At 44.0% G+C, this 26,919-nt stretch overlaps 2 protein-coding genes across 2 annotated transcripts in view; both read left to right on the top strand.

The window, feature by feature from the left end:
• The window catches only part of LOC132211130 (ubiquitin-conjugating enzyme E2 R2-like), a 920,533-nt gene that overhangs the window by 820,359 nt on the left and 73,255 nt on the right, over positions 1 to 26,919 (top strand). The window lies entirely within an intron of this gene.
• LOC132243145 (ubiquitin-conjugating enzyme E2 variant 1) lies at positions 12,356 to 14,146 on the top strand. The gene has a single exon (XM_059712806.1). It carries the CDS (start codon positions 12,373 to 12,375, stop codon positions 12,814 to 12,816), a length of 444 nt encoding a protein of 147 aa, XP_059568789.1. The 5' UTR covers positions 12,356 to 12,372; the 3' UTR covers positions 12,817 to 14,146.

Here is a 26,919-nt window from a genome sequence, read left to right as displayed (position 1 = left end):
ACTTTTGGAGGAGATGAGATCAAGGAACTGAGGAGTCAGTTTATTGGGAGGATCAATTATATTGACATCATCAATAATCATAACAGGAGTATATTGGAGGGTGACAATAAGTCAGGAGTTGAAATCTTCATGGAATCATGGAATATAACCAGTGAATTGATAGGTAACTATCACAAAGAAGAGCAGTAGGCAATATAATATAATGGCACAATGTAAAAGCTGGATGATTTTAGAGAGGAAGGAGAATGATCTAGAAGTAACAAATAGCAACAAGGAAAACACCAACCTCTGCCCATCCTGTCCCTCCCCTAGACCCCCTGGCCTGAGAGATGTGGAACAGAAAGCAGCCCCTATTTGAGAAAGCTGTAGGAGCAGCTTTATCTAAGCTGTGTCTTTAGGAGAGAGTGGACTTTCAGTGAAAGAGGAAGGAGATTCATCTTCTCCATTCAGAGGAGAAGTTGAGCACATAGGAAGGTTTGCTGCTGACGACAGTAAGTTCCAAAAGGCATATTGAAATTCTTTCAGGAGGTGAGGAACAGTGGGAGGTGGGGTGAGAAAAGGGAGTCCCAGAGATGGAGATGAACAGGGAAACCTGAGATTTTTCAAAGAGACAAACACAATGCTAAAAGGCAGAATAAAATTAGCCTTGAAGGTAGTGGTGAGGTTGGGTGGGGAGGTCTTGCAAGGAACACAGTGATGCTAAAAGGCAAGTGGAAGGCTACTGGTACAAAAGCAAGGGGCTTACTGTGTGTGTGAAAACATGATTTTTGAAGCACACGTGCAGCCATTAGGAGATAATTAGAAATTATGTAGATAAGAAATATGGTGACCGATGACCTAGCACCCTCCTTATATGCCATTTCACTTTCCATGGTTTCAGTTACCTATGATAAACCTTGGTCTGAAATGAAAAATTACAGAAAGATGTAACTCATAAGTTTTTACATTGCACACCATTCTGAGTAGCGTGATGAAATCTTGCACTGTCCTGCTCCGCAGGGATGTGAATCATCCCTTTGTCCACCGTATCCAACTGTATACACTCCCTGCCCATTAATCACGTAGTAGCCATCTCCATTATCTGACTGACTACGGAGATATCCCAGTGCTTGTGTCCAAGTAACCCTTATTTTACCTAACAATAGCCCCAGTGTCTTTTACATAACTTTTATTAAAGTATATTGTTATAATTGTTCTATTTTGTTATTACTTGTTATTGTTCATCTCTTCCTGTGCCTGAGTTATAAATTAGAGTTTATCGCAAGTAGATAAGTAGATAAAAATCATAGTATATGCAGATTTTGGTATTAACCACAGTTTCAGGCACCCATTGGGGAGTCTTGGAATGTATCCCCAAAATATAAGGGGAGACTATTGCATTGAGGATTTTCAGCACAGCCAGAGAGTTTTAGGATTTGAATGTCAGCATGGGACTCCGTTGGAGATTATTGAGGAGGGTGGTAGAAAGATGGAATTTGAGTTTGGAAATATTGATCTGGTAGTAAAGGGGGTTGAAGCTGGAGGGCAGATGAGACCAAGTGGCTACAATAATTCAAGAAAGAAGCCATGAGGACAAGGACAGGTGGCAGTCACAAGTAGAGAAAGGAGTGTATCTACATACATTCTCAGAGGAGAATCTGATGCCGTTAGATGCTAGAGATTAAAAAGAAAGGAGCATCAGTGATGACTCTGAGGTTTCAGTTTGGGGGGGGGATAATGATGATAACATTCATAGTTGACAGTGGGACATCCAAGTGGATACATTTTGCCAGCAGTTGGAAATATGAAAACAGCTTTAATCAGGAATGGCTGCCAGACTGTGGTTGGTAGGTTCTAAAGGAATGGTAACAGCCTTAAATTTCATCTAGCCCTCCACCCTCACCCCCACCCCAAACCACATTGAAAGCAATCTTTCAGCTTCTATGTTTGTTCTTTCCCTTCCATCGGACTGCATGTTCTTTTCCTGTGTTTTTGTTTGACTTTGAGAGAAAGGACATGCTCAGGGAACATTGGCAGGGCTTGGGAAAGGATCACAAGTTAGATTCCAATAGGAATGAATGGCCACTCAGCATGGAGAGGCACTTCTGGATCTCATGACTGCTCCTGAGTTCCTTTCTGTGCACAGCCTCACATTGGCAGCCTGCCTGGGGGTCAGGAGGGATTTCGAGGCAGCCATGTTCCCCAGTTCCATACTGATTTAGAGAGAAAAAAGAGGGGGATGGAATTATGGGAGAAACTGTGCTGAGAGGAAATGGCATTGGATGTAAAAAGGAAATTAGAAAAAAAGGATTGTGTAAATTGGCCATGATCACACAGAGAAAGTATTACATTCTAATACTACAAGACCTTTAAAAACTAGTTTGCTTCACCATTGCACTGGCTCCCACTCTGGTATCCTGACTGTTGTCGTTTTTTTAATTCTCACCCAAGGAGTGAGGATATTTTTTCCATTGATTTTTAGAGAGAGTGGAAAGGAGCGGGGAGATGGGGAGAGAGAGGAAAACATCAACATGAGAGAGCTGGGGCTGGGGATTGAACTTGCAACCAAGGTACATGCCCTTGACCTGGAATCAAACCTCTGATCCTTCAGTCTGCAGGCTAATGCTCTAACCAATGAGCAACCGGTCAGCGCTGGTTTCCTGTTTTGACTTCCCCTCATCCATGCAGATCTACTTTATGTTGGTGGCTTAGAAAGAAGAAAGGTTAGATGATGGTTTTCAACTTTCATAACAGCTCATTCACAGTGAATGCCCAGAATGCTATATCAAGATCAATTTTAAGTCCAAGTCTGGGTGCAGGAGGCAAGAATGCTGAAATCAGTGAGTGGTGTCTGCTTGGATACGGGAAGGTCCACCGGTGCCTTGATTGCACACTTTTGCTTTAGACAACTTTCTAAGCAGGGCGCCCCTTACCTTTCCAATTCTGTTACCCTCATTACTCATATCTCATTTGCCCCACCCCTTTCTTTCCTTCAGAAGCCTTTATGGTGACTCTGGATGATGAGTGCATGGAGGAATACTATGTGTGTCCTTTAAGCACCTTCCCACAGACTTCACAGTCACCAAAACATTGGAACTGCCTGAGGAGTATTCGGTCTTTATTTACCCTCCCACCATCTGGGTGGCATGATGTTGAGTTCTAACCATTTGGCACAATATTAAGGCAGCAGTGGGCCAGCAGTGGGAAAAGGGAGGCAACTGAGGACCGGGATGTTCAGTCCCCAGAAAATTACCCAGACATGGCATGGCCTCCACAGAGGAGCTGGCAATACAGATCCCATGTCCCAGAGGATTCTAGAACCTCAGCTCTTTCCATGCTAGAACTGACACCAGAGATGTCCAACCTGGTGAGCCAATGGTAAGATCCATCAGCCTTCAGCTGGCAGCTGTTGACAAAGGGTCACAGTCTAGCTCTAGGGAGAAGGGAATCCCAGTAAAGTTGGTGGTGTGTGGAGCATGATTCTAGCTCTGATAGGCACAGGAATGAAGCATCAGTCAGGAGGACACTCTCTGAGAACGGGATGCCTGGGAATGAATTAGATCTGGGTTGCAGAATTAAATCCAGCTCTCCCACCCTGATGACAACTGAGCTCATATGATCCAAGCCCTGGTCAGAACAAAATCAAGTGCCCCTTACAGCTGAGGTTACAGGTTAGGGTACCTCTTTTCAGGGGTCTGGGAAAGGCAGGCCAATAGCTATGTGGCCTCTAATTTTCTGAGATCTCATAGCCTTTTTTACCTGCTGGGAGGTAGAAATCTCCTAAGAATGTTTTATATACTGGTGCTTCTCAACCTTGGCCTCACACTGGAATCACCTGAAGAGCTTTAAGTAAGATGATATCTGGGTCTCACTCCCAAAGTGGGGTGGAGGCCCTGGGCAATAGGATTTTTCAAAGCTCTCCAGGTAACTCTCATGTGCAACCAGGGTGAGAACTACTGATCTACCCCACTCCCCAGGTCACCACCCAGTTTTCTTCTTCACTGCACTCTGCTGAGAGTAGAATCTGTGCAACTTCCTCTTTCCTGTGCACTCCTTCCAACAGGCTACAAACTCGAAGAGAAGTGATTGATCCATGTACTTACTTCATGTCTTCCCCAAGTCTAAACTGTGTGACCCTTAGCTCTCTCTCCCTGGTGTACACTGTTCTGACCCTGTTACTCCAACTACCTCTGTCCCATTGCCGGGGTCCAGCCCCAGCAGGTCCAGGGGTCCCCAAAGGTGTGGACGGAGTCGGCGAAGAAGGAATGACACGGAGACAGCGTTCAGTTGATCAGCAGCCTAGCCAGGATCTCCAGCCAAGTTCTGGTCTTGATCTCCAGAGAGGCTCTGCTGTTTATTGTCTTGTTACATCCGTATTTATACCAGTTGATTTAATCCTATCAATCTCTATTACAAAGGTTAGGGCGTTTCTTATCTCCATTCCAGGGAGAAAAGATTATGTAGTTTAAGCATGATTGTTCGTAGTTAAAGGGATTAATTACCCGCCTGGCACTTAGTTGAGGGGTTTTATTCCCTCCCTAACTTCAGGGGAAAATCCCTACCTGGGGATTCAACCTTTCTCGGAGAGGTGACTTTGGTTAAAACACAGCGCCAAGAAGGTGAGCAAACATATTAAGAACCGTATGCCATATATGCCAGGTCCCTTGAAACAGCAAGGATGGACCGGCTCCTGGCAGATCCATGTACTTACTTCATGTCTTCCCCAAGTCTAAACTGTGTGACCCTTAGCTCTCTCTCCCTGGTGTACACTGTTCTGACCCTGTTACTCCAACTACCTCTGTCCCATAATCTGAGACCCAACTCCAGCCATGCCTGCTGCCTGCCTCAGCTTCTCTCTATGGGAGGGTCCAAGCATCATCACTTTTGTTTCCATATCATTTGCATAATATTCTCCATGATTCTATACACAGTAGCCTTTTCCTCTCTATCAATTTGCACAACAGGACAGATCAAGACCAAAGGAGTAACTCAAACAGTAGTTAAGTGGACTCAGTTACCTTTCAATTTTCTGCCAGTTGTCACATTCTTTGATACATCACAAATAAAATAAATCATCGTTGTCATCATCATCATCTGAACTGAGGGGGAAGTCAGTATTCTAAATTAGTAAAAAAAGAAAAAAGAAATCAGAAGCACACATTGTCCCAAAATTGCATTATTTCATGTATTAAAGGGTAATTAAGACTTGATAACAAACTATTATCGAATTCACAAAGCAGTTTATGCATTTTGTGTGCCAATTCCTTAAGATATATAACAATTTGAAGTATAACTATTAGGAAGGAAGACACTAATTATCACCATTTGTGAACAATGTGCTTTGATCTAAAAAGCAAGAGTATTGACTGAAATAGTTCTTAGAATTAATGGCAGTTGTGTTGTCAGATTAAAATAAAGATACAGATATGGAAATTTAGGGAAATCACTAGCACTAGATGGTTTAAACATCCTTTAAAAAAATTATTTAGGTAGCATAACCAATGGACACAGACACTGGGGCAGTGGGGGCTTGCCCAGGGTGGGAATGGCTTGGCGGGGGGTGGGGGGGAGGGTCAAGGGGGAAAAAGGAGACATATGTAAAACTTTAGCCAATAAATAAATTTTTAAACAATATTTTAAAATTTATTCATACTTGTTAATTGGCTTTGCATACCCCTGCTTCACAATAGGGCAAAAAGAAATTTTGGCCACATCTATGTTAACAATTTTATATTGTAAATATGGTATTAGAAGAACATAACTATTAAAAGATATCTTTCATCATTTTGCAATATATACAAATATCCAATCATTATGTTGTATACCCGAAAGTAATATAACATTACATGTCAATTATATTTCAATTAAAAAAATAAAGGCAGCATTTCTGAGGTTGAGAATGGGTTGAGGCAAGGATAGGTAAAGGCAAGGATGACATTCACAGAGTCTGGCTCTTCAGTTCTCTCCACTCCCACCCGACCCCCAAATCCCTTCTCTGGGACTCTTTTCTTGGCTTCACTATTTTCCAGCAACTAAAAGGTTAAATGTCTACACAGCAGGGGCCAGCAGACTCTGGGCCTGCCCCTTTTACCCCCCTACTGCACTGCACTGCACTGCACTGCACTGCACTGCACTCCTGACTAGTGAGCATATTTTCAGTCATGTTTTATTTGTTTTGTGTAGAATCAAGGACCACCCATCTCTCACAGAAGCAGCCCTTTCAGTTCCTCAGGAAGATCAATTATTACATGCTCTCATGATTCTACCAGAGAAGAGATGCCACTCATCAGTTTGTGTTCATGCTTTTTATTTCAATTTAATGGGTGTGAGCTCAGAATCCAGGTTTCATCTATGTTTGTAAATTCAATTTATTTAAGAAAACTTTCTAAGTTGAAATTATTCTTACGAGGCTCTATAGCTTTTAGGGCAATTTCTCTTTCCATTAGAATACAAAGACCAAACTCTAGTTTTCATTTTATGGAGTCAAGAGCATACAGGTGTAAAAAGCACTTCCTTACTATCCCATGTGTTCGTGGGAAATTACAGAATGCCCTGTGGATTGCAGGTAAGAGGAGCATTGTATAGTTAGAGGAAGGCATCTTGCATTGACGTATTCTTGTCAGTCAATAGTGTGTCAATGCTATATTAGCCAAAAGAATATTGATTCCTACTTCATCGATCCTCCCTCTCCAATCTATAAAAATTGAAATTTCTCCTTAGGCCACACGGTGGCAGGTTAATTGCAGGAGAAACAAATTAGTGCAGAAGCAATAGAGAAATTTCTTCAGCCAAAATGAAATAAAAACTATCCTGCCCCCCTATCAAATTATGTGGGAGAGACCTCTCTGATCAGAAGTTAAACTTGATTTTAAAAAAATAAACACAGTGGTTTTCAAAACCTTTCTAATTGTTTTCATTATTCTTTTGAAGTAAAAAATCAATAAATTTATAAAATAACTTAAGCCCCTCTGCCCATTTCATTCGTCTTTCCTGAATGCACAGCTTGCTTGAGTTCTATTTGGGAAAGGCCTCTCATGGAAGCCCCCGATTTGACTCCTGGCATTCAGTAATTTTCAGTTCTTTTACTAATCAATTGGACTATTTACAATGGTATCTTCCTTTTTAGTGCCCATAAGTACTGTCATTGTGGAGTCACTGCCCACTTTGTCTGGGCCTGCTGTCCTCTGTAATATCTGAGAGTCCTACAACTGGTCCTACCTGGCCTCCTTGCCTCCAGTCTCTTCCCCTTCTAACCCACAGAACCAGGGTCTCCTTTCTAAATCTCCCAACTGACCATGTCCCTCTCCTGCTTAACAGCCCACCTCACTGGTGTGGAATCAAATGCAAACTCCAAGGCAAAGCACATGAGGTCTTTCCAACTTGACCTGGTCCTCAACCACACACACACACACACACACACACACACACACATTCAACAACGCAGACATTTTTGCTGTCTGCCAAACATGCCTTTTTCCCACATCTCTGAGTTTGCATACACTGTTCCCTCTACCCATAATGCTCTTCCTTGCCTGTGTCTGGTGAATACCAGTCCTGTGTGCCTTGCTTGATGTTCTCAGATGGACCTATAGTGTTCCTGCCTGTCTAACCTTAGTACTCGGTGCTGAGCCTCCTCCAATTGAACTTATCCCACTGATAAACAAATGATAGAATTTTACATCTGCTTTTCCCACTAAATGTAATCCCTTTGTGCAGGGAATGGAATGAGTGGTGAGTAGGAGGTTTTTTTCCAAATAAGTTTCAAGGGAAGAGCTGCAGTGTCTTATCTGGTTCACAGGCCAGTCACCCACAGGCCTCAGGGGGATGGGTGGGAAACAATGGTTTTGGGTGTGTAAAGTCATCAGTTGGACAAATATTACTGATTCCTTCTGCAGTCAGTGGAATGGTGTTTTTTCACGGGATCACCAGGAAAGCAATCCATGGGTTGTGGCATGGTAAGATTTATTCAGGTGGAAATGGAAAGCTGACCCTGGGTTTCCAATGGCCCATCTCTGTCCATCCCACCGTGGAAAGAGCTCAATCTTGTCTTCATCAAGGCCCAAACAAGGACCAGTGTCCAGAGTTTCTGTCATAGTAAAGCTTAGTCTTTCGGAGGCCACACCGTCTGCGGCAGCCCAGGTGGCTACTGGACCCACATGGTCGGTACTGAGAGAACACACCAACATGAATGAACTGGCAAGCTCGCTTTACTGGGAGAGAGGGGGGGGGGGGGGTGAGGGAGGGAGAGAGAGGGGGAGAGGAAGGAAGAAAGGGAGAGAGAGAGAGGCTTTGTTAGCTGGGGTTATATTATCTCAGGCTTGGGAAGGACCAGGAGTTCTTTCCAAACTAACCAATCAACTTTCCAAGCTTTCACAGGCTTCCGATGGGCCAACCTCCTAAGCAATTACCAATGTGCTTACCTTCCCCTGCTCCCCAGGTACCCATGGGCAGCCTGCTCCCCACATGGGGGAAGAGAGGGGTGTTAATCCCCTTGGTGGGACAATGCTACTGTCCCTGGAGTTTGTGAAGCTGTAGCTTTCTGGTTAAACAGGCTTATGTTCCTATTTGATTATGCTTAAAAATGTCTAATTCCCTTTGCTCCCTTCCTTTATTAGTATCTAGCTACCTACTCTAACACTTCCTCCCCAGGGAATCTGGGAGAGCAGAAAGGGTACTAGACAGCCAGAGAGAACACCAGGATCCAGGAGTCCGGAAGAGCCATGGAAGCTAGTTTCTTGTTCTCTGCTCAACAAGGAGATGTGCAGCCTGAGTCTGTTCCTCAGCAATGGTGCCTCTCCCCGCATTTTCCAAACCCTCCTGCTTCCCCTCCCTCTGCCCTACCTCGTCTTCTCCAAGATTCAGTGGATACCCGCCTGCATCTTTCATCTTAATTAGATAAGCTTTTCCTGAGGGCTTTAATCACTGGGAGTTTTTAACAGTTATCATTCATTGTCACTTGAGCTAATTGCAGAATATTTTGGAATGCCTGAGGGCAAAATCTGGACAAATATACTGAGTTAAGCTGAGTAGTCATTAAAAAATCAAAACATATCCTTCCCTGGGCCCTTTCAACACTGTCATGTAGTATTTTCAGGAGTTTCCGTAATGCCATCTAATCATTTTAGTATAGTAATCCTACACCAGTGGGAAATTTGGTGAGCTGTATGCCCCTCACAATTTTAAAAGAAGGGAACATCAGTAACTAAAATTTAACAAACCATTAACTCATTTAGTGGACTGGTTATCCTACTGTGAATTATCCAGGTCTTTAGTTTTTCCTTTTTGTTGCTCATTTTAACAAAACAAATCTTAAACATGGAGTACAAAAAGAAAAAATATTTCAGATCTGACTCTGCCACTTTCCACTTATGCAACTTGGGCTAAGTCGGAGCCTCTGTTTCCTCATCTGAAAGATGAGGGTAAAACCTACCTGCCTTTCTCGCCACAAAGAGAAGCTGTGAGGCTCATAATGAGAAATGTGTGTGTGTGTGTGTTTCAATGCTTTACAAAGTATCCTTTTTTTAAAAAATAATAATTTCCTTGCTTGTTAGTATTACCACCAGGAGAAATTTTAAAAAGCGAAAGGAGATAGAATCAATATATGTACGTGGTTGTTCACCTTGATAAGAGAAGTTTAAAATGACTGTCTCCAATGAGATTTTGGGATTAGCAGTGGCTTGTTTCAAATGTGTTTAATGTAAAGCGAAACAAAAGGCAAATTTCTAAAACTGAAGGAAGAACAAAGCCTTTGTGTTAAGATATATAAGATCACCACAGAGGAAGAAACTGTCTGTAAAACTAGATGGCTCCACCCTATCCTCTGGCTGGCTTTCCCCTCTAAATAGGTCTCACCACCTCTAAAAATTCATTTCATTCTTCAGAAAATGTAAACTAGTATTATTTGGTGTTGAGAGGTTGCACATTACATTCTCCTGCCTGTAATTTTGTGAGTAGGTCTGCATGGTCACGTTGGGGATACAGAACACATTCTGGGGATTTAGAATTTGCCCCACCCTCATCTTGAGTGATGCCTGCTGCTGGGACCTTGAGAGCCAGCCAAGTGGAGGGATGAGTCTGCAGCTCCCCAGTCATGTTGCAGAGGTGACAGGGCCCATCCCTCCCACCCCTAGCTTTGGCAAAATTCTGCCAACTCATCCTCACACAGCAGAATTTCCTTACTGGGGGCCTGGGAACACCCTACGCCGTGTGACACTGAGTAGGAGCGTGGTAGAAGGCCAAGCAGAGCTCCAGAACTGTGGCCGGATGCCGGCTTTGTTCAGGCCCCCCTCATCCGCCTTAGCAAAAGGAGAGGAGCTTGGAGCCATTTGGAAGCAGATAAAGAATTGAAGGTGACTCTACTGGTCTTGTTACATTTTGCTGTGTTCATTCCTGTTGAGAAATCTGTTTCTTCAAATAGGCTATTACTTAACCTCAAGGAGAAAAGGATTGCTATGGGTTGACTATCCATGTAGTTTGGGATTCTTAGCAGGTTCCAGGGGAAAATAACATCCAACTGTTCAATGGAAAATACGAATATCCTGCTCCCCAAACTAGTGTGTTCTCTGGAGATTTCCACCACCAGAAGCTGCTTCCTGGGAGACACTAGCCTGGAGAGGGGGGTGCCCTCACTGTGCAACATGGCACATATGCAATCTGTGTAATTTATTTCTTGGCTTTATTTTCTCCAGGAAGAAAGCCTGGTTTAGAGATATGTGGAGGGAAGGGAGAGCTGAGGATTCCCAGCAGCTTCAAGCATAGTTCAGTACCGACCAATTGGTGATTATCAATCTCAGTTCCAACTACCCATCCTTTAGTACTCAACCTCCCTCTCACCTTCTCAATGTTGACCCACCTTTAGCTCTCCTATCATGGACTTCCTCTTTCCTGGACTATCCTATCTAATAAAGAGGGAATATGCTAATTGACCCTCACACATCGCAAAAATGATGGCACCCACAGCCAATAAGGAGGAGATATGCTAATTGACTGCCCTGCCCTCAAAGATGGTGGTGCCCACAGCCAATAAGAAGGGAATATGCTAATTGACTGTTATGCCCTCAAAGATGGCAGTGCCCACAACCACAAGATGGTGGCGCCCAGTCCCCTTAGCCCCCCAGCTGCCCAGGGCTCGCCTGAGACGCAGGCAAGCCTCAGATGGTGGCTGCCCAGCCGCCCAAGGCCACCCGAGGCTCAGGTACAAGGGCCAGCCAAGGCTTGCGCTGCTGGCAGTGGCAGCAGCAGAGGTGTGATGGGGAGTCAACTTCCCCTGATCACCAGGTCGCCTCCCGCCCCTGAGGGCTTCCAGACCGTGAGAGGGGGCAGGCCAGGCTGAGGGACCCCCTCCAGTGCATGAATTTTCATGCACTGGGCTTCTAGTGAGTTTCTAAGGACAGGCTGCATTTTGAGCACTTATCTCCCTCAGTACCTAAGTGAATGGATAAATGAATGGGTGAACTGCTAGCCCTTATCATGGTCTATTGTAATTGTCCACTTTCTAGTCTGTCTCCTCCACTAAACTGGTAAGAGATGTCTGCCTTGTTTACCAGGACTATGTATATCTTGGTGCCATGGGTACAGCCAGACCATAAGTATTTAAAATAGGAAAGGATGGAAGAGAGGGATGGGGGATCCTGATCCTTTAAGGCAGCAGTTCTCAACCTGTGGGTCACAAACAATGAAAAAGCATCCTGCATATCAGATATTTATGATTCATAACAGTAGCAAAATTACAGTTATGAAGTAGCAACGAAAATAATTTTATGGTTGGGGGTTACCACCACATGAGGAGCTGTATTAAAGGGTCGCGGCATTAGGAAGGTTGAGAACCACTGCGGGCTTGTCTTCTGGTTAGGGAGATCAGATGAACACATATGGAAGAATCTGAGAACAATAAGCAGCTAAACTGGTAGCTGTGACATTCAGAGGATGTGAGATGCCCAGAGAGGGAAAGATAGTATAAAGTGGAGATGGATTGCCTGGGGCTTGAGAAAACCAGAAAGCTCTGCCCCAGGAAAGACTGGCCAGAGGACCGACTGTGTGAGCAAAGATTGGAGGGAACAGTATTGGGAGTGCAGAGGTTTTGGAGACACTAGCCCGGAGAGGAAGGAATAGTGTTGCTCACTGATCTAAGGCCATTGGACTTAGGTTAAGACATTGAATAGAATGATTAGAGGTGAGTGAAAACTCTGTGTCTTTTCCTCAATGTCACTGCCTAGAGCTGGGCTACCATAAAAGCAGGTGGAATTTGGCCTCCCAGATAAGCCTGTCCCAGCAGGCAAAGCAACAATAGTGACCTCTTTTCCAGTAAATGCAATTCCAGCTCTCTGATCTTTGGGCACTTGAAAAGTGCTTTGCAGAAAAGATTTATTCACCTGGGAGCGACAGCGACGCAAGATGGCAGCCACCACGGGCTCGGGAGTAAAAGTCCCTCGCAATTTTCGACTGTTGGAAGAACTCGAAGAAGGCCAGAAAGGAGTAGGAGATGGCACAGTTAGCTGGGGTCTAGAAGATGACGAAGACATGACACTTACAAGATGGACAGGGATGATAATTGGGCCTCCAAGAACAATTTATGAAAACCGAATATACAGCCTTAAAATAGAATGTGGACCTAAATACCCAGAAGCACCCCCCTTTGTAAGATTTGTAACAAAAATTAATATGAATGGAGTTAATAGTTCTAATGGAGTGGTGGACCCACGAGCCATCTCAGTGCTAGCGAAATGGCAGAATTCATATAGTATCAAGGTTGTCCTGCAGGAGCTTCGGCGCCTAATGATGTCTAAAGAAAACATGAAACTCCCTCAGCCGCCTGAAGGACAGTGTTACAGCAACTAATCAACAAGAAAGCCACAGGCCCGCCCCCCCCCCCCCCCCACTCGATTTAAGCAGTCTTCATTTTCCACAGTAGTACATTTTCTAGATACGTCTTGTAGACCTCAAAGTACTGGAAAGGAAGCTCCCGCTCAAAGGCAGTTTATCATAAGATACTGTAAATGATACTAATTTTTTGTCCATTTGAAATATATAAGTTGTGCTATAACAAATCATCCTGTCAAGTGTAACCACTGTCCACATAGTTGAACTTCTGGGATCAAGAAAGTATATTTAAATTGATTCCCATCATAACTGGTGGGGCACATCTAACTCAACTGTGAAAAGACACGTCACACAATCACCTTGCTGCTGATTACATGGCCTGGGGGCTCTGCCTTCTCCCTCTCCTCCCCCTCCCCCTCCCTCCCTGCAACAGCCCTCCAGCTTGGGGTGGCTGGTTAGAGTAGATGTGAAGGTTTCAGGTCACAGCCTGTGGGACTACTGCTGGGTGTGTGTGGGTGCTTCGTTTGCACCCCTGGTTTCTTTTTAAGTCTTAAATAATGCCCCTTCCCCTTCTGAGCCACCATCCTTTTCCCACTCCACTACCCCCCTTGGCCGAAGCATAGATTGTAACCCCCTCTGCTCCCCTCCGAAATTGGCCTTTGGTGAGGAATTCAGGGCTTTCCCCATAACTTCCCCCACCACCTTTATATCGAGGGGTGCTGCTTCCTCCTTCCTCCTCTTCAGGTCCCTTTCTTGCACCATCACCACCCAACACTTTCCATGACACTCCCTTGCTTTGGCCAGAAGCCATCAGGTAAGGTTGGAAAGAGTCTCTGACCTCCCTCGTTTAGTTTGGAACCACATTCATTTATTCTCCAGCAGCCCAGGAAATGAAAATTGGGTCCGCAGCCCTGCCGCTCTGCTGTCATCATCAGCTGATAGGTTTGTTTGTTAAGCTCAGGAAGGCCACAGAAGACACTTGTAAGCACATGATCCCTTTGAATGAATTTTGTTGTTGTTCCTGTCATTGCTTTTGCTTTTACAAATTGAAGTTTTAAACAGAGCTCTCATTTGGTCATCTTTGCAATCCATTTGGGTCTAGTTTGGAATCTGACAACTGGAACAAAAAGAACCTTGAATTCGGTGCATACTTTGGTTTTGGTGCTGCAGCTTCTCATGGTCCTCAGCAGGGATTAAGAAAGAACTCGATGTGCACGGCAGAACCCCAAAATTGGCGGGCTTGACTTCCTGGCAAATGGCTGCGTTTTTCCACTTTTCTGTTCAGGACCACTAATTGCTGAGATGTGGATGCATACCGAAATAAAGTGATTCATTGTGTTATAAAGGATTTTTTTTTTGTAATTTAGTATTTGTGTAAAACCACCTTTTCGAAGCAGCAACTATCAAGTCTGAAAAGCAATTGATGTTTTCATTAATCTTTTTCTGGGGAAAACCTTAGTTGTAAGGATTTAACATCCTGTAAGTAAAGTTTAACATAACAGTATTCCATAAGCAGCCTTTTTATTGTCAGACCATTGCCTGATTTTAATATAATAAAAAAAAGTGTGCATTAAAAAAAAAAAAAAAAAGATTTATTCACCTGGCCAGGTGTCTCCATTGGTTGGAGCATCATCCTGTACACCAAAAGGTTGCGGGTTAAATTCCCAGTCAGGGCACATGCCTGGGTTGTGGGTTCTATCCCCGGCTGTTCAGGGCACATACAGAGGCAACCAATTGATATTTCTCTCACATTGATGTTTCTCTCTCTCTCTTTCCCTCTCTCTCTCTCTCTGTTTCTCCCCCTTCCTCTCTCTCTAAAATCAATTTCTAAAAAATATCCTTTGGTAAAGGTTTAAAAAAAACCCACACAGATTGTGAACAGCACTTTAGTGTCAGGCAAATGCACTAGACATCTAGTTGGATAAGAAGACAATTTTCTAACTGATGGCATACAAACCGAAAGGGAAACTGTAAGATAATAGAAAATATGTATTGATCTCTGTCCCCTATTTCTGGCACTGAAACCCTTATATTTTTCTAAGTCATAAGAGCATAGGAACACCTTTTGTTCTACTGGGGTGACTCTGGATGGGATCCTTGATGGGAGCTGGTCACCAGAAAGACAAAGTCATGATTAGTAGAAGCTTGGAATTTTCAGGTCCCCACCTCCAGAGAGAGGAAGAGAGGTTGGAAACGGGGTTAATCATTGATCTTGCCTATGTGACGAAGTCTCCATAAAATCCAAATAGTGCAGGATTCAGAGAGCTTCCAGGTTGGCAAACACATCCAATCCAGGAGGGTGACATACCCTAACTTCACAGGAACAGGAGCTCCTATACTCAGGACCCTCTCAGACTTCCCTGATCTCACGTTATGTATGTCTTCACCTGGCTGTTTGTCTGCATACTTTTTCATATCCTTTAATAAACTGGGGAACATAAGTAAATGTTTCCTTGAGTTCTGTGAGTCATCCTATCAAATTGATCAAAGCCAAAGCGAAAGGATGTCATGGGAATCACTGATTTGTAACCAAGTCGGGCAGAAGCTGTGGGTAATATCTGGACTTGCTGCTTGTGATTGGCATTTGAAATGTGATGGGGGCAGTCTTGTGGGATATGACACGGTCTTCAGGTAGGCAGTGTCACAAATGAGTTAAGTTGTAGGGCACTCCATGGTGGTGTGGAGAATTGCTCGATGTGGGGAAAACCTCCACCCACTTGGTGACTAGTGGTATCAGAAGTGAAATGTGTGGTGTGAGTAATAAAGGAGACACACAGGAGGAGGAAAGAACTGGGCTTTCCCTGCATAGGAGGAGGGCTGTATGTTGGGGTTTTTTGTTGTTGTTTGTTTGTTTTTTAGAAGCCTAAGCCTGGAATGCCCTCCAAAGAGAGCTGGGCTTCTGCCCTCATTCGCTTTTTCTCCTATTCACACAAGTGCAACGATATCTGGTCAATCCATAGGGACTGAAGTGTCACCAATGAAACAGGTTTTTTAATTCCCTTTTTTGTTAGTCACCCCTCCGCCTAGTGCCTAATCACATGGGGAGTATTAAAGGAACCGTCTCCTTTGGAGAGCTGACCACAAGTGCTAACTAATCCCTCTGAAGTGTTTCGTTCTGATTAGGACTCTTCAAATGATAATTAATTATCCCTTGAATTTGAATTTAAATTAATGCACCCCACCTATATGTTTCACCGTGCCTATGATACTATATTTAAAAGTAAATTAGAGGGGTTCCAAGATAGCTGCAGAGTAGGTAAAAGTTACACTCAGCTCCTACTGGCAGCCAACCAGATTTACAGCTACATTATAGAGCATTCAACCTGAATAACCAACTGAAGGCTAGCTGAATCCTTATTATAACTAAGGATTTGTAGAAGAAGCCACATAGGGAAGGGTGGAGACATGGAAGGGGATGGTCCTGATACTTAGTGTGGCAGCTGAGAAGCTGGAGTGATATCTTGGCTGCAAAAGTGCCCCAGTCTCAAACTCACACTGGGACTCCCTAACCCAGAGCATCAGAGCTGGAAAGAGGAGACATATAATATCTGGAGGTGAAAATCAAAGGGGATTCAGTCTGCCTGGGAGTGAAGGGAGTCTGCTAGAGACCCAGATGCCATCTTCTCTGGGTCAAGTATTCCTATTGTTATAGTACCCGCCTGGGGAGTGCAACTACTGGAAATACCACCCTGCTGAGCTTGAATCCTGCAGAAAGGTCTGCTTGTTGCACCCAACTAGGCCCTTTGGGGCACTCTTTTTCTAAAGAAGCTCTTGGCAGAGACTCAGACAGTAACTGAGCTGTGTAGCTTTGGAATGGAGGCCATTCTTCCCCATCTCTCATGCCACAACTGGCACCCTCCCCGCAACGCCCTGTCCCACCATTGGACCATTTGGCCTGTCCTTCCATTCCCAGTGGCCTTGCCCTGAGGAGCTCAATCCCACAGGGGGATCAGAATACTCTCCAGAGCTGGGACCTGGGAGGCTCTTGTCCAGGAATCAGATGGGCGCTGGGTTGTGCGGTTGAGGTGGGGCTGGAGGGGGGGTGGGGAGAGTGGGGGAGGAGACATTCATGCCTCCCCCGCATGCTCAGTTGGTACCAACCCCAAATAGGAGACTCTCGATTTGTCCTCCCAAGTCTCTGTGGCCTCACCCTGCTGTGTTTGCTCCTGCAGAGGAGCCAGCTGGCTTCACTCCACCTGAACCTGCAGTGTGCTCCTTCTAAGGGAGCTAGGATCAAAAACGCTGGCAAAAACTGACAGGGATGGCTCTGGAGTAGGGGCCACTTTCCCCCTATTGAGTGCCTGACCATGCTGCCCCCAAGCAGGAGACTTACTAGCCCCTTCCCTGCTCTGTCGAGCTCACACCTTGTGGTTGAAGCCAGTCTAGCTCCACTCTATAGTCTTTCAACAGAAATCTGTCACACAAGACCAGGCAACCTAAGGGGTGGCACTGTGGCCAACAGAAGGAGGCAGACCTCAGGGTGCCTTAGAACCTCTACTGATCTGCCCCTGGCTCACAGCAGGAGGAACCCGACCCTTGTATACAACTTGGCCCCTCCCACACACCCAGGCCCAAGAGGCAGCCACTAACAGCTAATTGTGTGGTAGCTCCAGACAGGTAGCTCAAGACTGGCTACAGGCAGCATCTAACATCAACCTGCACTGACACCCCACCCAGGTGGACCCAGAACAAACACAATTAGAGGTGAGCTTCAGAACACACCAGAGCTCAGCACAGCTAACCACACCAAAAAGAAATCCTGGCAGGCACCAGACTCTGCTGGAAACAACTTCACCTTGGGGGTCAGCCCCCATACAGGGGCTCCTACACTGTGATCAAGGTCTATACTTACCGTCAGTCAGCCTGAGGGTTAGACTCACCCACAAATGGGCCAACAGCATTCAAAACTCAACTCCAACAGGAGGGTGTACATAACCCACACGAGAGACATTCCTGGAGCACCTAGATCAGGTGATCTAGAAGATTGCACCACTGAGCCCCAGAGGAGACTTTTAACATGAAACCACCATTATAAGTTTGGGAGTCATAAAAGATGTACCTTATACCAATAACGAACACAAAAAGGTAGACAAAATGGGGAGGGAAAAAAACATGCCCCAAATAAAAGAACAACAGAAATCCCCAGAAAAAAGATTTAAATGAAATGGAAGCAACCAAGATACCATATGCCAAGTTCAAAATAGTGGTTATAAGGATGCTCAAGGACGTTAGGAGAAGACTGGATCTCAGTGAGAAATTAAAGAGATAGCAAGCATGAAAAAGGACATAGAAACCATAAAAAAAGAACCAGCGAGAAATCAAGAATATAATATGTGAAATAAAGAATACACTAAAGGAATCAACAGCAGGTTAGGAGACGCAGAGGACTGAATCGGTGATATAGAGAACAAGATAACAGAAAATACTCAAACAGAGCAGAACAAAGAAAACAGAATTTTTTAAAAATGAGGACAGTCTAAGGGACCTCTGGGACAACATCAAGCATAACAACATTCTCATCATAGAGGTACCAAAATGAGAAGAGGAAGAGCAAGAGATCAAGAACCTATTTGAAGTGATAATGGCTGAAAACTTCCCAGACAAGATGAATCCAAAGAGGCCCACACCAAGACACATCATAATTAAAATGGCAAAGGGTAAAGACAAAGGATGAAACTTAAAAGCAGCAAGAGGAAGACAGTTAGAAACCTGCAAGGGAGCTTCCCTAAGGCCGTCAGCTGACTTCACAACAGAAACATTTCAGGCCAGAGGGGATTGGCATGAAATACTCAAAGTGATAAAAAGCAAGAACCTATAACCAATACTACTTTACCCAGCAAGGCTAGCATTTAAAATTGAAGGTAAAATAAAGGGCATCCCAGACAAAAAATATATATAAAAAATTTTATTACCACCAAACTAATATTGCAAGAAATGTTAAAGGGTGTTCTTTAATAAGAAGAAAGAAAAACAGAAATAGAAAGAGGAACATAGGTATAAAGAATAGAATGGCAATAAATAAGTACCTATCAATAATAACTTTAAATGTAAATGCATTACATGCTCCAATCAAAAGACATAGGGTATCTGAGTGGATAAGAAAACATGACCCATATATATGCTGTCTATAAGAAACCCACTTCAGAAAAAAAGGTACACACAAACTGAAAGTGAAGGGATGGGAAAAGATATCCTATGCAAATGGAAATAAAAATTGTTTAAAAACCTGGCCAGTAATACTTACATTAGAAAAAATAGGCTTCAAAACAAAGACCATAACAAGAGATATTACATAATACTAAAGGGAGCAATCCAACAAGAAGATATAACCCTTGTCAACATATATGCACCCAACATAGAAGCACCTAACTAAATAAAGAAAATCTTGGTGGACATAAAAGATGAAATTCACAGCAATACAGTCACAGTAGGGTATCTCAACACTCTATTGACATCAATGGATAGATCTTTCAGACACAATTGTCAAAATATCCATGAAGCCAATTTGGCCATATCAATAAAAATTAAAATCTTAATACCTTTTGAACCAGAAATTCCACTTCTTGAAGTTTATACTACAAGTGCTATTATGTAGGAAGTGAAACATTTATTGCAGTATTGTTTCTAATACTCAAATATTACAAATATCATAAAATGACCATCAGTAATTAAAGTAATATATTATATATATTACCTATGTAATATTATGCAGTCATTAAAAGAATAATATGTTGGGGAGGATCTCTAATATATAGATATGCATAAACACACATGATGAATAAACATGTACTTATTTGTATACAAAAATTTCTGGAAGGATATACGAGCAGCTGTTAATAGTAGCTGTTGGGAAGAAATTGATTCATAGAGAATAGGTTAATGGAAACATTGCATACCCTTTTCTTCCTTTTAGATTTTTATTCATTTTTTACTTTTTAATTTTTCATTTTGAAAAATGTTTGGACTTAGAAAAGCATTGCAAAAAATATCAAGGAATTTTTGTATTATACGTTTCGAGTGTTAACACCTTATAAAATCACCATATAGAAAATTAATCTTAATATAAGACTATTAACTATTTACAGACCTTCAGATTTCATCAATTATGTCCTTTTTCTGTTCCAGATTCAAGTTTTCATGTTGTCCCCAATTTAAAAATAGTTCCTAACTTTATTTGACTTTCACGACCTTGCCCAATACTGTCAAGTTACTGTGTAAAAGGTACTAATTTCAATTTGTCTCATGTTTCCTCCTGTTGAAATTCAGGTAATGCATTTTTTGGCAAGAATAGCACAGAATCAGTGTTCTGTTATTCTCAGCTGATCATATCAGGAGGCATGTGATGTCAGTATGTCTTGTTACTGGTGACCTTAACTTTGACACATAGTTAAGTCAGGTTTCTCCTCTAAAAAGTTATAACCAAAGAACTTATATGCATGTATGCATCACCCATGGACACAGACAATAGTGAGGTGAAGTCCTGGAGTGAGGTGGGAGCCAGGTGGAGGGGGGCAAGAAGGGGCAAAAAGGGGGGACATCTATAATACTCTCAACAATAAAGATAATTTTTTAAAAACTTATTGTTTCCCCCTACTTTGTGGGGATATACTTTGAGGATACACAAATATTTTTCTCAACGTATTTACCCTAATAACTTCAGCATCTATTGGTGATTCTTGTCTACAATAATTAATGGTATTTACCAATTAGTAATTTTTATTTTCATCATTCCTTCTACACATTTTTCCTCCTACACTTATAAACTGGGTGTCTGTTGTGAGAGCTTTCCCTTTCCCACTTTAATTGCTTGTTTTTGTAAGTATTTATGTACAGACTCATGGATATTTATTTTATTGTGTGTGTTATAATCTGACATTTAGCTCCTTGAATTTGGCCCATGTGTCCTGTCGACATGTCCCTATCATTGTTCATGTCTTCTGCTCATTTTTCTATCAATTTTTTGGACTGTTGTCCCTCAATGTCTACGAGGTATTTTTTAAAAATATATATATTTTATTGATTTTTTTACAGAGAAGAAGGGAGAGGGATAGAGAGTTAGAAACATCGATCAGCTGCCTCCTGCACACCCCCCACTGGGGATGTGCCTGCAACCAAGGTACATGCCCTTGACCGGAATCGAACCTGGGACCCTTCAGTCCACAGGCCGATGCTCTACCCACTGAGCCAAACCGGGTAGGGCTAAGAGGTATTTTTAGTATTAAAGATAGTAACCCTTTTCTGATATATATGTTACAGTCTTCCTTTTGAATTGTACACTATGTGAGTATAATACTTTTTAGAACTTTAAAAAAACACACTGGGATATGTTTTGTAGAAACTAAAAAGGAAAGAAGTAAACATACGGCAAGTTGCAGGTTGGGAGTGATGTTACTTCAGTGTGTAGTGAGCACCTCTCCTGATCCTCAGATTTTGACTTGCCTTTTCTTTCAGGAACCCGCCCAGTAAAGCAGCAGACCTGTGCCAGCTGGGAGGCTTGGTGAATGGCCGGGTCTGAGCAACGGAAGGTGAGCCTGACTCCCACTCTCTCCTCATCTGTTTTGGTACATGTGTCTGTGCAGTGTCACTGGTTCCAGAAAATAAGTGGAAAGTTACACGCATGACTCACTTTCCGTCCTTGTGGCCTCCTCATGCTCTGGCAAAATTGCAGGCATGGAGCTCCTGGAGGTCTTTCAGAGCTTCTCTTCTAAATATAAATGCAGGGAAACTAAAAATAAACAGTGATAAAGGTGAATTTTATTGGTTCCTAAAATATCAGTGCACCAAACGCGTAAATTTAGCTCTCAAGGAGTGAGGAAGACACAGGTGCCTATTCACTTCTAACTGGGATCTTACAAATGAGAAGAGAAACTGTTGGAGGGTTGCTGAATAGCTAGAATGTCTTGATTTTTTTTTTTCTTCAGTCATGCTAAAGGCAGGACCACAAGGAAATAGTTCTTCCATCATCTACTCTTTTTGTAGCCAGTTCCTTAGGGACACATAATGCACAGGAACAGAATTGAAGCTCGGTGAGTCCACCATAGCAAACCAGGGCCGAGAGAACGCCGTGATGAATCTCTGAATCGTCAGGCAATGAAGGGGCATCTGAACAGTGCGGCGTGCACAGAATCAGGGACCAGCCTGACAGTGTCTGTCCCACAGTGTACGATTAATACGCGTTTGAATAAATGAATAGAAAGGTATCCTGTACTGCCTTGTATTATTATTAGGGATCTGAAGGCTGGTGTTAAATGCTGTAAGAGCTCACATGAGAAAAGCAAGGCAGAGAATGAAGGGCAGCGAGAATCCTAAACAGTCGCTCTGAGCTAGCCAGAACTGGAAGGACAGCCAGTGGGTGAGAATTAGGACAGGACCTGCCAGGACCCAATTGCACAAAGGGCAACAGGTGACAACAGCAGCAGATAGTCCAAGGCATTCCTGGGATGTGAGAGCCCACCCCTGCAAACAAGGTCAGGCCCTGCTGACACCTGTCCCAAATGCCTAACAGAGAAGAAAGCACACTTACTACCGCAGGCAGTAGCAGACACTTAGAACCCAAGTTACATAGCCCGTTGCCAGGCAGAGGCAATATTATCTTCCACTTCAAAGAAGATGGCTAGAATACTTACACAGCCTCAATATTACCATAAAAAATGTTTTCCCTAGCTACTCCTGGCCTCCCCACTCCAGACAAATACATCCTATATAACCAACCATAGACATTCTCTGAACAGGCTGTATCCTCATACTCTTCCATGCCTTTGTTTATGCTGTTCACATTGCCTGTGATACCATTCATTTATCCATCCATTTGTTCATTCAGGAACAAATTTATTGATTTGTTTCCCAATTGTGATTGGTTTTTTGATTTGCCAATTTACTGATCACCAATTATGTTCCAGGTATTGTGCTAAGCGCTGACAATATTGTGGTGAACAATATTCTCATCTGTCTCTTAGGAGAGAGAGGAAGAGAAAATAAACAAATTGAAATAAGTATTTATTTACACACTGTGATCAGTTCTAAGAAGAACATGACTGTGCTAGGAGAGAAAATACCAAAATGGACTGACTGTGGAGAGTGCGGTTAGGAGAGGCCTCCTGGCTACCTACTCGGTGCAGCATTTCCTCACATTGACTCAGTCGCTTTTCTCTGCTTCATTTGCTTCTACCTTTGATTGACACCTCTCTTTTGTAGTTAATCGTTTCTATACCTAAGTCTCTCAGCACTCAGACTATTAGTTCTCTCTGTGGAAGGAGGACAGAAGGGAAAGCACATGAAATTTAGAGTCAGAAGACCTGATGCTGAATTTGTCTTCCAGGTTACCTCTGGATACTTGACAAGTCATTGAATCTCATTATCTTAGTCTCAATTCCCTGGAAGCAGAGCTGAGGCTAAAAAGGCTGTGTCTAAGTATTTTGTTGGGGAAAAGACCCCAAAGAGTAGAAGTAAGGAATGGAAAGTGAAATGAGAAAGGAGGAAGAGCCAACACAAGGATAGGTTATGGAGTTGGCCATCGCTACAGGTTGATGGGCCCCTGGGCCTTGGGAGGAGCCCTGTGAAATGGGTCTCAGATGACTGAGGGGAGCATTTATCTGTTGGCCAATCTCCCACTGATTAAGGGAGCCCACATGAGCACAGACCCCTCTCCATTCTAAGTTTCACAATACACGAGTTTCCACCGGATGCAGCAGATCCTTCATCTGAGTGGTCAGAGACACCCAGGGCAGGAAGCAGGAGTGCAGAGAACTGGCTGATGAGCAGTGACTGGAGTAAGAGGTGGGATGAAAGGGTTTAAAGTTGAGGCTTCTGATCCCCTCATCTATAAAACAGATGCAGCGGTGATAGTGCCTGGCTTAGATGTGTGAGTTCTATGAGGTGCTCTATGTAGAAGAGTTCTGTAAACTTACAAACACTATGCAAACATCACCACTGTGACCGTTATGGTTGTCTTCCGGTTTATACCCTAGGAAAGCATGTGGCAGACAATTAAACAAGACACAAATGTGAGTGGGCTGAGTAAATAAGGGGAGTGGAGGAGCAAATACAGAAGTATCCCAAGCTATTTATCCAAGCTTCCTATCAATGAGAGATAAATAACTATATCTTACTCAGTTACTTTCACATTCCATTAGATTTGAATGAAGCAAATGATGGCAGGCGGGTATTTTTAAAACAGCTTATCTGAAAAATTCATTGAGGCCCTATTCTTGAGAGAAGAGAGCTGAGAGACGGTTTCCTGGCCTTGTAATGTAACCCCATTAATGTCCTTAATTTCCTTTGGCTTTTTCCAGTGTCTGACAAAATGCTCAAACAGAATCTGGGTGAGAAATCATTCAGAACTAGGAGATAGTGTTCTCTCTGTCTTAAAAGCTCATAAAGCATGGGGAAAGCAGGGCCAGGCCAATTACCCTCAGTCAGAAACACGGTAGGCAGAGCATGTTGACATAGTCGTTAGTCACACATGGTAATGGATTCCGTGGATTGAAGTCAAGCAGCAGCAACCTGGGGAGGTTTCGTTTCATTGCCACTTCATTTCCGGTAGCACTTGCAGGATCCGTGGCAGGCAGGGCCTGGCAGTGGGGCTGCAGGGGTGGTGAGAGTAACGAGAAAATTAACAGTGAGAGCACATGTCACAAATGTTATCCAGACCGGTGCTCAGAGGTGTTAATGGAGCGTGGAGAATGGGTGCGGATGCAGTGCACCTTGCGGCCTGCAGGGGAAGAGAGGAAGGGCCAGTGCAGCATTCCAAAAAGGAGAGATGCTTCACCTAAGGCTCCATGTGGAAATGAGTTGGATGTTGTCCTGGGGAGAGGGCATGTCGGGCAGAGAGAAGAGCCTGGGCAAAGGCCTAGAGGTGAGAGGGAGCATGGGGCACTGGAGGAATTGCAAGAGGGTCAGGGTTCAGAGTAGGAGGAGCATGCCTGGACACGGTGAGAGATGAGGCTGCAGCTGCGGGACTAGTGGGGGCAGGATCCTAAGGAGCCTTCTCTGTCAGACGAGTGCATTGGAATTTGCCAAAGGAAAGAGGCAAAGCACAGGAGGATTTTAACCAGTGGGATGGTGTGATCCCATCAATGCTCTATAGAAGGATAGCTCCAGCCATGGTGCAAGAGAGAGGAAGACAAAGTGGATACATGTGGGGGCTGGGTTTGGAAATGATTGTAGTGGCCAGTCTGAGGAGAGATGACAATGACCTTTGGCAGCGGAGTGAGGATAGAGGGGAGGTGACACATTTCCAAAGGGGAGCCTGCATGCTGGCGATCATTTGTTTGGATGTGGAAGACAAGGGAGGAGATGGTCAAAGTGAATCCCAGGATGCACCTCAGGTGCCCAGGTGGGTGGTGGTGCCAGCCGTGGTCCAGCCCCAGCAGGTCCAGGGGTCCCCAAAGGCGTAGACGGTGTCGGCAAAGAAGGAATGACACTGAGACAGCGTTCAGTTGATCAGCAGCCTAGCCAGGATCTCCAGCCAAGTTCTGGTCTGGATCTCCAGAGAGGTTCTGCTTCTTAGGATCTCCAGCCAGGTTCTGTCCAGGCTCTCCAGCCCGGTCCAGTCACCAGGTTCTAGTCAGGTTCTCTTGCCATGTTCTATAGTCAGGTTCAGTCCAGGATCTATTGCCATGTTCTCTCCAGCGAAGTTCTTCTGTCTCCAGGCTCCGTGTAGGTTCTGTCTTCTGAATTCTGTCTCTCTCTGTCTTGTTACATCTGTATTTATACCAGTTGATTCAATCCTATCAATCTCTATTACAAAGGTTAGGGCGTTTCTTATCTCCATTCCAGGGAGTAAAGATTATGCAGCTTAAGCATGATTGTTCGTAGTTAAAGTGATTAATTACCCGCCTGGCACTTAGTTAAGGGGTTTTATTCCCTCCCTAACTTCAGGGGAAAATCCCTACCTGGGGAAACAACCTTCCTCAGAGAGGTGACCTTGGTTAAAACACAGCGCCAAGAAGGTGAGCAAACATATTAAGAACCGTATGCTATATATGCCAGGTCCCTTGAAACAGCAAGCATGGACTGGCTCCCGGCAAATTCCCCCTTTTTTACTTTTTAAAAAGGCATTAAAAAGAAAAACCTGAAATGCTCTCTTGTATCCATTTTAAGAGTAGGATTGGCGCTTTCCGCTATTACCTGAGTCCTGATCTATCACCCCAGGGAGAGCTTGCCAATCCTGCACTTTCCTGGGGTGGAAAGGCTGCAGTGGGGTTAAGGATAAGGTTCCTTGGGCCTACCTTCTCCCATGCCTCTACATTTACCTTTCCGGCACCTTTCCTTCCTCAGAAAAGCATGGACATACTTCTTGTATAAAACGTTCTGTCTGACTGGGAGTAACCTTAATTCCTCTGCTAGCAAGCATATATGTTAAAAGATCAATACAGAGTCTTTTTTCTTTAGACTCAGTATGGCACATCTCCTTAATCTAAAGATCAATACAGAGTCTTCTTTCTTTGGACTCAGTATGGCACATCTTCTCAATCTAAGTTCTGTACTATCCACCTTCTTACCCTACTTATCCTCTGTAGGGGGGTTTGCAGCACCCTGGTGGAGTCCTATCCGTCCTGAATGTGGGGGTTCTCAATGGGGGGGGCTTACCTATGGGAATCCTGTTCCAGGGGTTCCCAAAGGTGTGGACGGAGTCGGCGAAGACTATCCACCCTCTTCCTACGGTGGAGTCCTATCTGTCTCGAGTGCGGGGCGCTTGCCTGGGAGAATGGGGGGCTTACCTAAGGGTCCCTGTTCGGGCGCCATATGCCGGGGTCCGACCCCAGCTGGTCCAGGGGTCCCCAAAGGCGTAGACGGTGTCGGCAAAGAAGGAATGACACTGAGACAGCGTTCAGTTGATCAGCAGCCTAGCCAGGATCTCCAGCCAAGTTCTGGTCTGGATCTCCAGAGAGGTTCTGCTTCTTAGGATCTCCAGCCAGGTTCTGTCCAGGCTCTCCAGCCCGGTCCAGTCACCAGGTTCTAGTCAGGTTCTCTTGCCATGTTCTATAGTCAGGTTCAGTCCAGGATCTATTGCCATGTTCTCTCCAGCGAAGTTCTTCTGTCTCCAGGCTCCGTGTAGGTTCTGTCTTCTGAATTCTGTCTCTCTCTGTCTTGTTACATCTGTATTTATACCAGTTGATT

Source organism: Myotis daubentonii, chromosome 10, assembly GCF_963259705.1.
Source record: "Myotis daubentonii chromosome 10, mMyoDau2.1, whole genome shotgun sequence".
NCBI classification, from domain to species: Eukaryota; Metazoa; Chordata; class Mammalia; order Chiroptera; family Vespertilionidae; genus Myotis; species Myotis daubentonii.
Note: the sequence above shows the minus strand (reverse complement) of the source record. Positions and strands in the feature narration are given on the sequence as shown.

Coding starts and splice junctions, on each gene's coding strand:
- LOC132243145 (XM_059712806.1), top strand. CDS start 12,373: ATGGCAGCCACCACGGGCTCGGGAGTAAAAGTCCCTCGCAATTTTCGA.